Source organism: Strongylocentrotus purpuratus, unplaced genomic scaffold, assembly GCF_000002235.5.
Source record: "Strongylocentrotus purpuratus isolate Spur 01 unplaced genomic scaffold, Spur_5.0 spur5_scaffold_18, whole genome shotgun sequence".
Taxonomy (NCBI): Eukaryota; Metazoa; Echinodermata; class Echinoidea; order Camarodonta; family Strongylocentrotidae; genus Strongylocentrotus; species Strongylocentrotus purpuratus.
Window position 1 is genome coordinate 8,177,485 of NW_022145603.1, and position 12,202 is coordinate 8,189,686.

At 39.7% G+C, this 12,202-nt stretch overlaps 1 protein-coding gene across 1 annotated transcript in view; it reads right to left on the reverse strand.

Moving 5' to 3' along the window:
* LOC105437391 (epoxide hydrolase 1-like) overlaps positions 1–11,942 on the reverse strand; it is an 18,209-nt gene extending 6,267 nt beyond the window's left edge. Inside the window, exons 1-4 of the mRNA XM_030989133.1 lie at positions 11,461–11,942; positions 8,773–8,941; positions 7,272–7,386; positions 977–1,106 (exon numbers count right to left, since the gene is read on the reverse strand). Of these exons, the coding sequence (XP_030844993.1) occupies positions 977–1,106; positions 7,272–7,386; positions 8,773–8,941; positions 11,461–11,804 (758 nt within the window). The 5' untranslated portion in view covers positions 11,805–11,942. The remainder of the gene's footprint in view (positions 1–976; positions 1,107–7,271; positions 7,387–8,772; positions 8,942–11,460) is intronic.
* Between the last annotated feature and the right edge of the window lie 260 nt (positions 11,943–12,202).

A 12,202-nucleotide genomic window follows, 5' to 3' on the forward strand; every position in this document is an offset into this window, starting at 1 on the left:
ATAAGTTTGTCAGAATATTGAAGGAAAATACTAGAATATGAATGGATACAGTAAAAACTTTACTCCTTATTATTAATTTCATCCATCTGGTAAGGCCAGTAACAAACCCTCTTTCCCCACCCCCCCCCCCAAAAAAAAATGATGTCCTTGCCCCCCCCCCCCCCCCCCCAAATTGGCCTAAGACTGGATCAGCACTACGCCACTGCCCATTTGTGGTAATGAACATTGGGTGATGTCATGCTTGGTGATCATGTTTGGTATCCGTGTTTCCTTATCAAAAAGAAAAGTAAAGTTGTAACAAGTATTACAAGTAATTTAAAGTATTACGAGCAATTAAATTTATTTTCATCCCTGTATTATATTCCAGAAGAGACATGCAGTAGTACATACATTTTTGCCATTCCTGGTTATTGTAATTGTGACCTTTGCACTCACTTATCTATGTTAAAAGAAAATTGTTAAATTTGTTATCCATTGTTAAAACAAATTGAGAATGATCCCATTTGTTTGGATAATACCGGTAATCAATAGGATTTTAATTGAATTGTTTATCTTGCTGTAAAATCATGATCTATATGGTAACACCGACCAGAGTGTAGATATCTTGTCTCTAAACACCTGGGGGTGTTCCACAAAGATCCTAAGTTGAACTTTACTCTAAGTTGGACTTAAAAATTATGGAGAGCCATTTGTAGCCTTAAAATAATACATATTCAAAAGTGAAAAATCAAATATTTTGACTTTTTATAAGATTCACATCAAGACCATGAAATCTCCTTGATAATAGAAGATAAGAATCATTTGAATCAACATGTTATGCCTTTTAAAATAATTTTCTTTTTCTTTTTTTTCCATAGATTCTAACGGCTTTCCATAATTGTTAAGTCCAACTTAGAGATAATTAAGTTCAACTTAGGATCTTTGTGAAACACCCCTCAGGAGCAAGCATGAAACCAGCCATGGTATGAATGCTAACCTTGGGTACATGATAGCCATGTTCAGTGTAATAACACTGCCCCAGTCGCCTCCTTGGGTGTAATACTGCTTGAAACCAAGACGTAACATCAGCTTGTTAAAGATTCTCGCTGCTGCGTATGCTGCAAAGCCTGGGAGAAAGAGGAACACAAAACAGGGTCAAACTAGATGGACCTTCAACCGCGCGCAGTCGAAAAATGATGCCTCCGCCATGGAGCAATTTTACAAACCAAAACAGAAGCGAGCTATTTTTGCATACATAATGAGCCCTGTGACCTTTGACATTTGACCTTTTTACCCCCAAATTTAATCCGTTCATTGGCTCTGCAAGATAAATACATGACCCAAGTTTGGCGGGAATCCATCGATGGGTTCTTGAGATAAAGTGATCACGAGCTATTTTTGAATACATTATGAGCCCTGTGACCTTTGACCTTGGATCTCGTGACCCCAAAATCTAAACTGTTCATTGGCTGTGCAAGATACATACATGACCGAAGTTTGGCGGAAATCCATCAATGGGTTCTTGAGATAACGCGATCATGAGCTATTTTGCACACATAATGAACCCTGTGACCTTTGACCTTGCATCTCGCGACCCCAAAATCTCATCAGTTCATTGACTATGCAAGATACATACATGACTCAAGTTTGGCGGGAATCCATCAATGGGTTCCTGAGATAACGCGATCACGAGCTAGTTTGCATACATAATGAGCCCTGTGACCTTTGACCTTGGATCTCGCGACCCCAAAATCTAATCAGTTCATTGGCTCTGCAATATCATAGAGATATATACTACTAACACTAGAGGGCGTACTCGCTCAAATTGCTGTTCCGAGCTGGAGCGTTGGCCGCCATTACTAAGGAGGGCAGAAAAACGAACGACCCAACAAGATACTGTGCACAACATACGTGGAAAATCCGAAGAAGCCAGGTTCGTGCGTTGCATTTGGTCGTTCGAACCGAAGAAAGAAAGGGAACTGCATAATATTTCACAAGTAAGTTCTTCTTAATGTTATGTTGATTAGATAAGGAGATTTTAGAGCTAAAAATGTAGTTTATGCGGGTATTGTCTCATGACAAGCCACCGCAGTGCAGCGCAGCTAACGTTCCTGCAGTGCTCAGCGGAGCGCGCCAGTCCACGCCCGCCGGGCTGGCGCAGGCATGGGTCAAGGTTCTGGGGACGGTGATGGGAAAATTCTGCTGCGCTGGAGTCGCAACTCCAAGAGTCAGAGAGTCCAACTCGGAAATATTAACTCCATGAGCTTGATTCTATTAACGAAAAGTTTAGAATATATAATTAACTTTATCTTATCTAATTTCAAGATAAAAATCAAATGTCAACTTCTTTATATTTTAACTAGATCTAGGGTCTAGACTAGACTCTAGATCTAGATCTAAATACTCTAATTTCTAAAGCCCGAAAGGCAAAGAAAGGCTAGCCTGCCATATTTCACATCACAGGAGTTATCCATCTAGGCTAGGCTAGCCTAAAAAGCCCACTGCACACTTCACTATTTCTATCAAATTTGCTTATGACTTGCTGACATCATTATTATTATCTTTCAGTTTCAGTCTTAGAAATCATATGAAATAGCATGAATAGTAGAACAATTGTCACGTTATGAGGAAAAACTCATTATTGTGTCCATTTGCTTTTATTGTAATGCAGAAATACACCCAAGAGAGGAAAAGGATGTTACACACCACTCCTATAGTGTTGTGCCTACTGTCTTTCCTGGACATCCTCCCTAGACAGACCCATGGCTCAAGACTCCCAGCAAAACCATGTACAACATCCAAAGTGTCCCCGTGCCTCCAAAGAAACCCTATGACATTACAAAAGAATATGACTATTCTTTTCTGTCTGAGTTGATCAGAAACTGAAGATAACCGACAGCAACTGCAGAATGTCAAGTAACAGCTTAAAGTGGTGAAACAGAAGGTAAACAGGAGAGATGGAAAAACCAGGACTCTCTTGCAGGAAGTCCACAAAAGCAAGCTCATTAGCCAGGATCAGCTTGACCTATGTACTTCAACACAACTTTGGAGAGAATGCATTTACAGAAAACCCCAATTTTGTCTTATTTCATCAATATTTGTTTTCAAACATATTTGTTTATGAAAACCTACGATTTAAGTGAAATTTTGCCATCAAATTTTTGGGGCTCCAAACACTTTAGAGGGGCTTTAATACACATGTTCCAGCGTTTTACAAGTTTCAAGTAGTTGTACTTGTAGGACATGACGTCTAAATTCACATCACAGGGATTGTGTCTGGTGTGTCTGGTGTGGATTGGCTACGATGTAAATAGGCTTTCTTGATCTGGAGAATGATTCTATAGTGACATCTTGTGTTTTACAATTACAACTGTTCTGTAGTCTATACACTGTTGCAGAGGAGACCAGGACTTAAAGCCCTCCTTGAAGTCAGGAAAACCTGTTTTTTCTCTTTTTATAGTGAGCAAAATTCCTCAGTCTATGCAAAAAAGAAAACATAGAACTTAATTTGTACAAACTACAGAGACAGATCAGTCTTTTATATTTTGCCTCTTGTCTGCATAGCTTATTCACTGGATGATTGACTGTAAAGCCGTTTAAAACTGGAGAGAGCTTTTAATAATCTTCAAGAAAAAAGAACAATCTGAGACTTTTGTTCTGTGTAATGAAATAAAATTCTTGGGACACAATGTGACAGTTGCACAACTTAACCTCTGTTCGTTAACTTTACACGAAGGCAAACTAAAGTGGAACTTAGAAGAGTTGATTACATTAGGGGTAAAAAATATGTACTTGAATTTTGAGTTGTTGTGAGGTACGCTGTATTTGAATATTTACTCTATAAGCTTCATAATTGTACGTGCTGTATCTGATTCAGTTGCTCTAATTTTTGCAAATTATTTGCACTCTAAATGTGCTTTGATTCTGCAGGTTTAGATAACCTGAGATAAACATGTAGACCTTTTTTATAACATTGTCTGGATTGCTCTCAACCAAGTGATTTGCATCATTAACGATGAAAAGCAAGAACCTGAGATAAACATGTAGACCTTTTTTATAACATTGTCTGGATTGCTCTCAACCAAGTGATTTGCATCATTAACGATGAAAAGCAAGAAATTCACATCAAGTGAGCCACGTTTTCGATATGGTAAATGAGGAGAATTCACAGATGTGTGGCAATTGAAAAGCTTTGTGTAATGCACAGTTGCACACCTTATACACACCCATAGACCTTTTTTGTACATAGGTTTGAATTTTGGCCCAAAATGGAAACTATGCTTTTGAAGAGATTTGATAACAGAACAATCATGGAATGATGTCACTAGATGTAAACCCATAAGATTGTGCACTCTTTTGCTATCTAGTATCTACTGTGTAAATTTGAGGGTAATAATCAGTTTCAAAACTATTATTATTCCCTGATGAATAATGATGTCAAAAGACCTTGTTACTATGAGGTTTCACTGAATGGTGTATTGCAGTATCCTGAGATGTAAGTGTCTTCAATTATAGTTCTTCATAGCAATACAGGTAACTTGGAATATATATGCTCAATTACTATTTCTGGTTTGCATTTATTTATTTTATTATTCGATGAAATGTCTTTGTAATTAGTAAATTTGGAGCTAAAATCTGAGATGTTGTTTTTGCAATGTCTGTCCTTTCAATTGTGATGTATAAATGTCCAATAAAATGTTAAAACTTAGATGCCTATGCTGTAGAATATTCAACACATGTGTGGTAATAAAAGGTTCATTTAAATTCATTTTTTTTCTTCAAATCAAATTATCATAAGTATATTCGCTAAAAACTGGTTGATGAAGAAAATAAGAAATATACTGTATCAAGGAGAATATTATTTATGGAGAAAAAAAGTGGTGTGAATAAATAATTATTACATCAATGATCAGCTGTTTTTAAAGAATATTTATTTCTAGTGAACTGTAAAGAATTGAATTATTCTTTCAGACATATAGAGATTTTCTAGAGAATAGGTGAAAGACAGAAGGTGTATATTTGATATAAAATGAGTGAGAGAAGAAAAAGAATGTTTGGATGAATGATTGAATGAATGATTGGATGAGTAAATAACAATTTTTTAAAATAAATGTGTATAATTCTTTCCTTCCCCCTCTTCCTATCTTCAGTATCGTCCTATATCTGCATTTCCGTTATCTACCTATCCTTCTATATTTATATCTATCTATCCATCTTATTATGTGTCTAGCTATCTATGTACCCATCTCTATCCCAAATCTATAAGTATCAATCTGTTTATAATAGCCATCAACATAAAATGAATATATTACCTTTAAAGCGTTTTAAATCAATAAACCCTGGCTCTCATAATAACTGAATTAGAAAGACATTGACCCCCGGCATTGGCCCTGTAGCATAAAACTTTGTTTAATATCATGACATCAATATCAAATACAAGTCCCAAATGCTTGATTCTGATTGTTTAAAAGCCAAGTAATATTTTATGTCATTATATCACACTTTTGTATTGACAAAGAGGAAGAAAAATTGAAGATATACTGAAATATAAATAGCTTTTTGTGTCCCTTTTACCTCACCATTACACCCGTAATTAATCTTGACCTACACCAGATACCATGACTGAGGCATGAGTAGGGTTCATGCATTATGCAAAATACCACAATTATAACGTTTCATACTCGAAAACTGAAAATCAACCCCAAGCTTCATATTGCATATCAGTAGCACAGTTTCGAAGGAACATCCAGGTATTTCTCGAAGTTTTGCCCTCCTTAGTAATGGCGGACTGCGCTCCATGCACGCACAGAGCTTTGAACGAGCGCGTATGACGAGTCTGCTCTCTAGCCTTATTAAGCATATATCTCTATGTGCAATATACATAGATGACCCAAGTTTGGCGGGAATCCATCAATGGGTTCTTGAGATAACGCTATTTTGCATACATAATGAGCCCTGTGACCTTTGACCTTCTTAGCAACTGTTTACCCTTGGGGAAAAACTAAGAAAAGTGGCTTTGTGGCTTGGGGATTAAAGAGTGAGGGAGGGAGGAGGGGAGGGACCTCGAGGAAGAACAGATCGAGGGTTCAGTGACACACAGACGTAACTCCATATTTTGCCAAAATGAGTATTGATATCAAAATGTTCAGAAAAATGTGGGCTTTCCAGGAAACACAAAGACTTAACTCCACCCAACACCCCATTAAAGTCAATGGCTAGTGAAACATCTAGACTCAACTGCTTAAGGCCCAAGTGCTCAGTGACACATAAACCACTTTTTCTCAAAATGGCCAAAATGGAGTTACATCTTTGTGTCACTGACCCCTCTATATGTTCTATAGAAGATAATGCTATAGACGTCTGGGTACACAATAAATTTGGACTTTGCTTTGTGCATTTAACTTCCAACTTGTACTGTGCTGCTACGTGTAGGTGCATGGGATGTAATTTACTCATTATCAGCACATTTTAGTCTAGGCATTCAAATAGTGAATCTTAAAGGGTAACACAAAACAAATTGCAAAAGTATTTAATCAACTGCAGTGATGTTTAGAACATTCCTCTAAACAACATACTAAAAGCTTAAAGAAATAGAAGTAGTGGAAAACAGTTAAATTGGCATCTATGTTACCGTTTATTAGCAGCCAAGAGAGATACAATATACATGTAGGTTAAAGGGAACGTTTAACAATGTTAAATCTGAGATACACGGTCCTACATGTTACCAGTGTCTGTGAAATGGTGTAATATTGAAGCCCTAAAAAATCGCACTTCAAAATGATCAAGAAATGCCTCAAAAAAGTAAAAATCTTTGAGTGACCAGTTTTACCATACTCGTTTTCCCCAATAGACTGTAGTGTTTATAGAAACCTTTAGGAAAACAGAAAAATTAATTTTGATTTCCTATCATATATATCTTGATAAAAAGACAGGCAATCGGTTTGTAAAATTCATGGGGTTCCTGACTGACCTAAAGGTTTATAATTATCATTGCAGCCTGAGCTAAATCAAGGATTATTTCTAAAGGATCTAAGACAAAGTTACCGGATGCCTTTAACAGACTAGCAGTCATCTCTATAGGAGCCAAGAGATATGACTGCTAAACATTGATACAGACAGACAGAGTTATACTGATACCTTACCCTGTTCTGAGGAGCTTTGAAATGTAAACAGAAATACAGATATAAAGACAAAAAGAGTTTCAAATTATGCAGCTTTTTGGATTTAAGAGAAATAGCTGACATGACAGAAAAACAGGAACAGCCCAACAGATAGAGAGTGATCAAGCTTACCCTGCTTGTGAGGAGCTTCAGAGAATCCGTAGCCTGGAATACTTGGACAGATGACCTCGAAGACATCATCAGATGACCCTCCATGGCTCGTAGGGTCAGTCAGCATAGGTAGGATCTGGGGGAGAAAAAGATTAAACCTTTGGTTTTAATCCAGTTGGAAGTTCCAAGCCTTAAGTTTGATAAAACAATCATATTGTACTGGTTTCAATAGGCCTATACACATTATGCGTACCCCAAAACAGTCATCCATGTAATATTGTTTGATGTCTTTTTTCTTTTCTTGGCAAGTCCACATGTACATGTATTTGGTGTCTCATATACACACATGATTTACAGTACTAGATGGAAAAAAATGACATCATTGTAAACTATCAAATAACATGATGTGGTTGATTATGTACCTGTAAAGGACAAATAGACCCATTTACTAATTTTATACATCTTGGACAAAATGTTCTCTTGCTAGAGACTTTCCCAACATACACTGTAGGAACAATTAGTGAATACAAAGTGAATTCCTCCCATACAGATGCCATTATGCAAAGGAGGTGAATCAAATGGTTGGTAACCCGGGGGCCGTTTCATGAAACCAACTCCATGACAGTCATATCTTTGTCGGCGACCTACAGAGATGTCATGAAGTGGATAAACCGTTTCACAAAGCCATGACAGACATGATATCGATATATCGCGATACTACCAGCTAAAGAACATAGTCTTTGTCACGATCCATTTGATTTATCACAAATAACCCATAACAAGTTTTGGGGCTAAAATTGTTCAAAAAGAAACATATACATTGTACATATAAACTCTCCTAATAGTGTCATTATCAAATGTAGATCATCAAACGATTTGCATATTTCTGTAAAGATTCTTTAATTGAAGAAAAACCACTGAGTGTTTTTTTCTTGACAATCCATTTAAAAGGTAGTTGAAGGATACCGTAATGTAATAGTTTATCAATATGTACTTTTTTTGTTTATTGTGACAAGGAATTTTAGGCAAAATACCTTTTCTCAGCCATTTTTATTCTATAGTCTCATAAATACCCGTTATACAATTGATTTGATATTGAAAATATAATTTGGAAGAAGTAATTAAAGAGGGGGGGGGGGACATGCATGAAATGAAAAAATATATTATTTAACACGTCTATTAGCATGGATAATAGTTACTGGTAGATCAATTTATATAGCACAGCTACTAGAAAACTTCTAACCATAGAAAAGTTTTTGAAAAATATTCAAAAACTATTCAAAAGCTCTTGAAAACAAGTGTGTCTTCAACAAAACTTTGAAGACAGCATATGAGGCTTTTCTTATGTCTGTCTCTCTCTCTCTCTCTCTCCCTCCCTCTCCCTATCTCTCTCTCTCCCTCTCCCCCTCCCCCTCTCCCTCTCCCTATCTCTCTCCCTCCCTCTCCCCTCTCCCTCTCCCCCTCTCTCTCTCTCTCTCTCTCACTCTCCCCCTCTCTCTCTCTCTCAATATTCTTGACCCACCTTGTGGAATTCATAGATTGAACCAGGCCAGCCATGAACGACGATGAGAGGCTTAGCCTTCTGTCCAGGCTGTAGTTTGGGTTTCACGTGAAGGAAATGGACATCAATACCCTCAATGTTGGTCAGGAATTGATCAAACTGGTTTAGCCTCTTCTCAGCATCTCTCCAACTGAAAAAAAAGATGCACAGAATTCAAGAAAACCATGTTACAATGATGTCCAATAATGGTGCTTTATACATGTATCAGGCTTAGTATCAGTACCCTTTTTAATAGCAGACTGGTCCTCATGCATTATCTTAAAAGAAACTGTCTAAGAGGCTGTTCACACCGCAATGAGATAGCGTGGTCTATCGTAGCACCCCCTTTTTTTCTAGCGTGCGCTAGACCGCGCTATCTCTCGAGGAACACCCCCAAGAGGTGCTCCAGTGGCACGCCGTTTTGGCTCGCCGTGGCTTGCTGTTGGGCGGACCGAAACGACCTTGTACCTTCCAAACCGCAGAGATAGCGCGGTCTAGCGCGCGCTATCTCTGCCGGTGTGAACAGCCTCTTTGAGGCCATACCATTTCATACAGGCGCGCCGGAAGCAGTTTGGGATTGGGGGGGGGGGGCAAATATTCCCGGGGGCCCACCTTCCAGGGGCAGTGATGTAACGAGCAAAAACCACCACTCTTACACGTTACATGCAGGCCCCGCGGAACGTTTTTCAAAGTAAATTGGCGTGGGGTCCAGGGCCTTAGCCCCGGCAGGGGGTCAAGGGGTTGAGCCCCCAGAAGCTCAGGGGTTTTAGGTATTTAATAACGATCAGATGAGCATCAAGGGCCCCGCCTTAGGCCCTTGTTGGGGTCCAGGGGATAGAGCCCCCGGAAGCTCAGAGGTTTTAGGTATTTAATAACTGTCGGATGAGCATACAAGCCTTAAGGCACTTGGTGGGGGCCGGGGCGGGACCCTCGTAAGCTCTGGCGTTTAGTCAGATAGGCATCCAGGACCCTGCCTTAGGGCCCTTGGTGGGGTCCAGGGGGCAGAGCTCGCGGGAGCTTGTTTTTTTTTAGGTATTTAATTACGGTCAGATGAGCAAATAGGGGACCGCCTGAGGGCCCTTGATAGGGTCCGGGGCGGAGCCCCCATAAGCTCTGGGGTTTTAGGCATTTAATTACGGTCAGATGAGCATATTTTACCTCATTTTCGACATTGGCAGGTCACTTATATTTTCTCTCTCTCTATCTTTCTTTTTCTCTGTAACAAACTTCTTCAAAAGTGAGGGGGGCTCGAGCCCCCGAGCATGGCAGTTCCGCAGACCCTGACATAAAGGCTTCTAAATAAGCATGGTTGGGGGGGGGGGTAAATGCCCCCCCCCCCTCCTGCCTCCCCACTTCTGGCGCCTATGATTTCATAGTGTAATGCAATTTAATGCGTACATCTTTGGAAAGTGCTTCATTACAATTCATTTCATTCACCTATTCAACTAATTATATTTTAATAGGCAGAATGCAAATTGCAAACATGATAGGGCTTGCAAGCCATAATGTTTGTCCTATCTAGCATCAACCAACATACCAACATGCTCAACATACCCCCCCCCCCCCCCCCCCTCCCCAATGGATTGTATATCTAGCTCTAAATCGATCTACCGTAAGACTATGGGTTCAAATCCCACCGCTGCCACCAATTGTAACATGTTTATTTAACTGAGGGAATTATAGCTGACCAAAATCAATCATCAAACATGCTGCATCAAAATCAATCTAATCTCTCTCTAAACTCAAGAAACTCAGGATAGTAGATAAGACAATTAACCTCACTTGAAGAAGGATGGAACAGACCTCCCTGTAATATCCCAAATTATAACATGTCAGTAAAAACAAATCAGGCATCATTACAAAGTAAACCAATCAGGGGAAAGTCATGTGATAAGAGAAACCAACGAGGTGAACAGGCTAGATAGATCAAAGGTGAGAGGCGAAGAGAAGGAATGAGAGAAGAGAAAGTGCATGTTGCTAGGGCAGGAAAAGGCAACCATGCATAGAGAATGAGAAGACAACAAAGGGAATGGGTTTGAAGGAGAGAGATGAAAATAGGATGTGGCAGTAGGGCAACTGAAAGACTGCTGTAAGAAGGTGATGAAATGGGAACATGAGCTTGGAAAATGAATATGCAAATGAGAATGCAAATATATAAATGAATATGTAATAGTGGGTAAGGAAGAAGGTAAGAAATACTCTATATCAAGACAAATTCAAACTGTTACAATATTATATACAAACAAAAATGAACTGAATGTAATTGCAAAACCCCTCTAATTCCCCCCTTCCCCCTTTAGCCATTCTTAATCAGGGCTGTCAACCCTCCTACATTTAGAGGGAGTCTCACGCCACCACGCTCATTCTCCCGCCGCCTCAAAAGCTTGTAGCGGGAGACTCCCACCACCACATACGCCTTCCTCCCGCTCTCCTGCCAACGATGAAGAATCTCCCGGTTTATGAAAAACCTTCCCCCCCCCCCCCAAAGAAAATATGTGCTCTTACCCCCCCCCCCCCTTATCTCCCTCCAAGCAGTTTCCCAAAGTTGACAGCCCTGTCTTAATGAGGCCTTGAGGGGGCATGGAGATCAACATCCGACACCCCACCCCCCCCCCCCCCCCCCCCCAACAAAAGATTTATAAAAATATAAATTAAAAAAATTATAATCACCTGTATCTCTCAAGCCAATATCTCTGGACCTGTTTCATGTAGTCCGAATCGAAGCCATAATGGAACCCAGCGTCTTCCACTCTGTCGACAAACCGTGTATTCTGTAGACGAGTCTTCAAATCGCTCAACACATCATCCGAAACATTCACCCGGAATTTGCGAACGGACGTGTCCTGTTTGCTCCCCGAGACTTCAGGGAGGCCTCGACCCCACCATCCGACTCCGTCTTCGATGTCTGATGGAGGTTCGGTTATCAATTCAGGATTCAAGATCGTACGCATGAAATAGCCGAAACCCAAAGCCACAAAGAGGATGAACAAAGGCAACTTGTACTTCCAACCCATTTTAAAGAAAAAACCTCACTTTCAGACGATGAATTGAGAAGAGTATTGAGTATTTGACGCGACGGTATGTCTACAATTCGAGCTTCAAGTTCTACCCACGATCTCTCACCACGGACCTAGATGTATTGTGCATGTGCAAGTCCCTGGATTATTATATCTACACCCTTTTTCAGAGAAATCGTGGCATTTGATTGGCTGAAAGAAAACTTGCCATATTTTAAGCATTTCGGTGCCCCTACAACTATAATGGCGGTATCATGAGGCAGCTCCACTCCAGTTGAATTGTGCAGGGGGGGGGGGGCAGGTCGAAATTCCAGTTGATACCAGTTGAAACCAGTAAGGATTTCCAACTGGTATCTACTGGTTTGAACTGGTTTGAACTGGTCTCAACTGTTGAT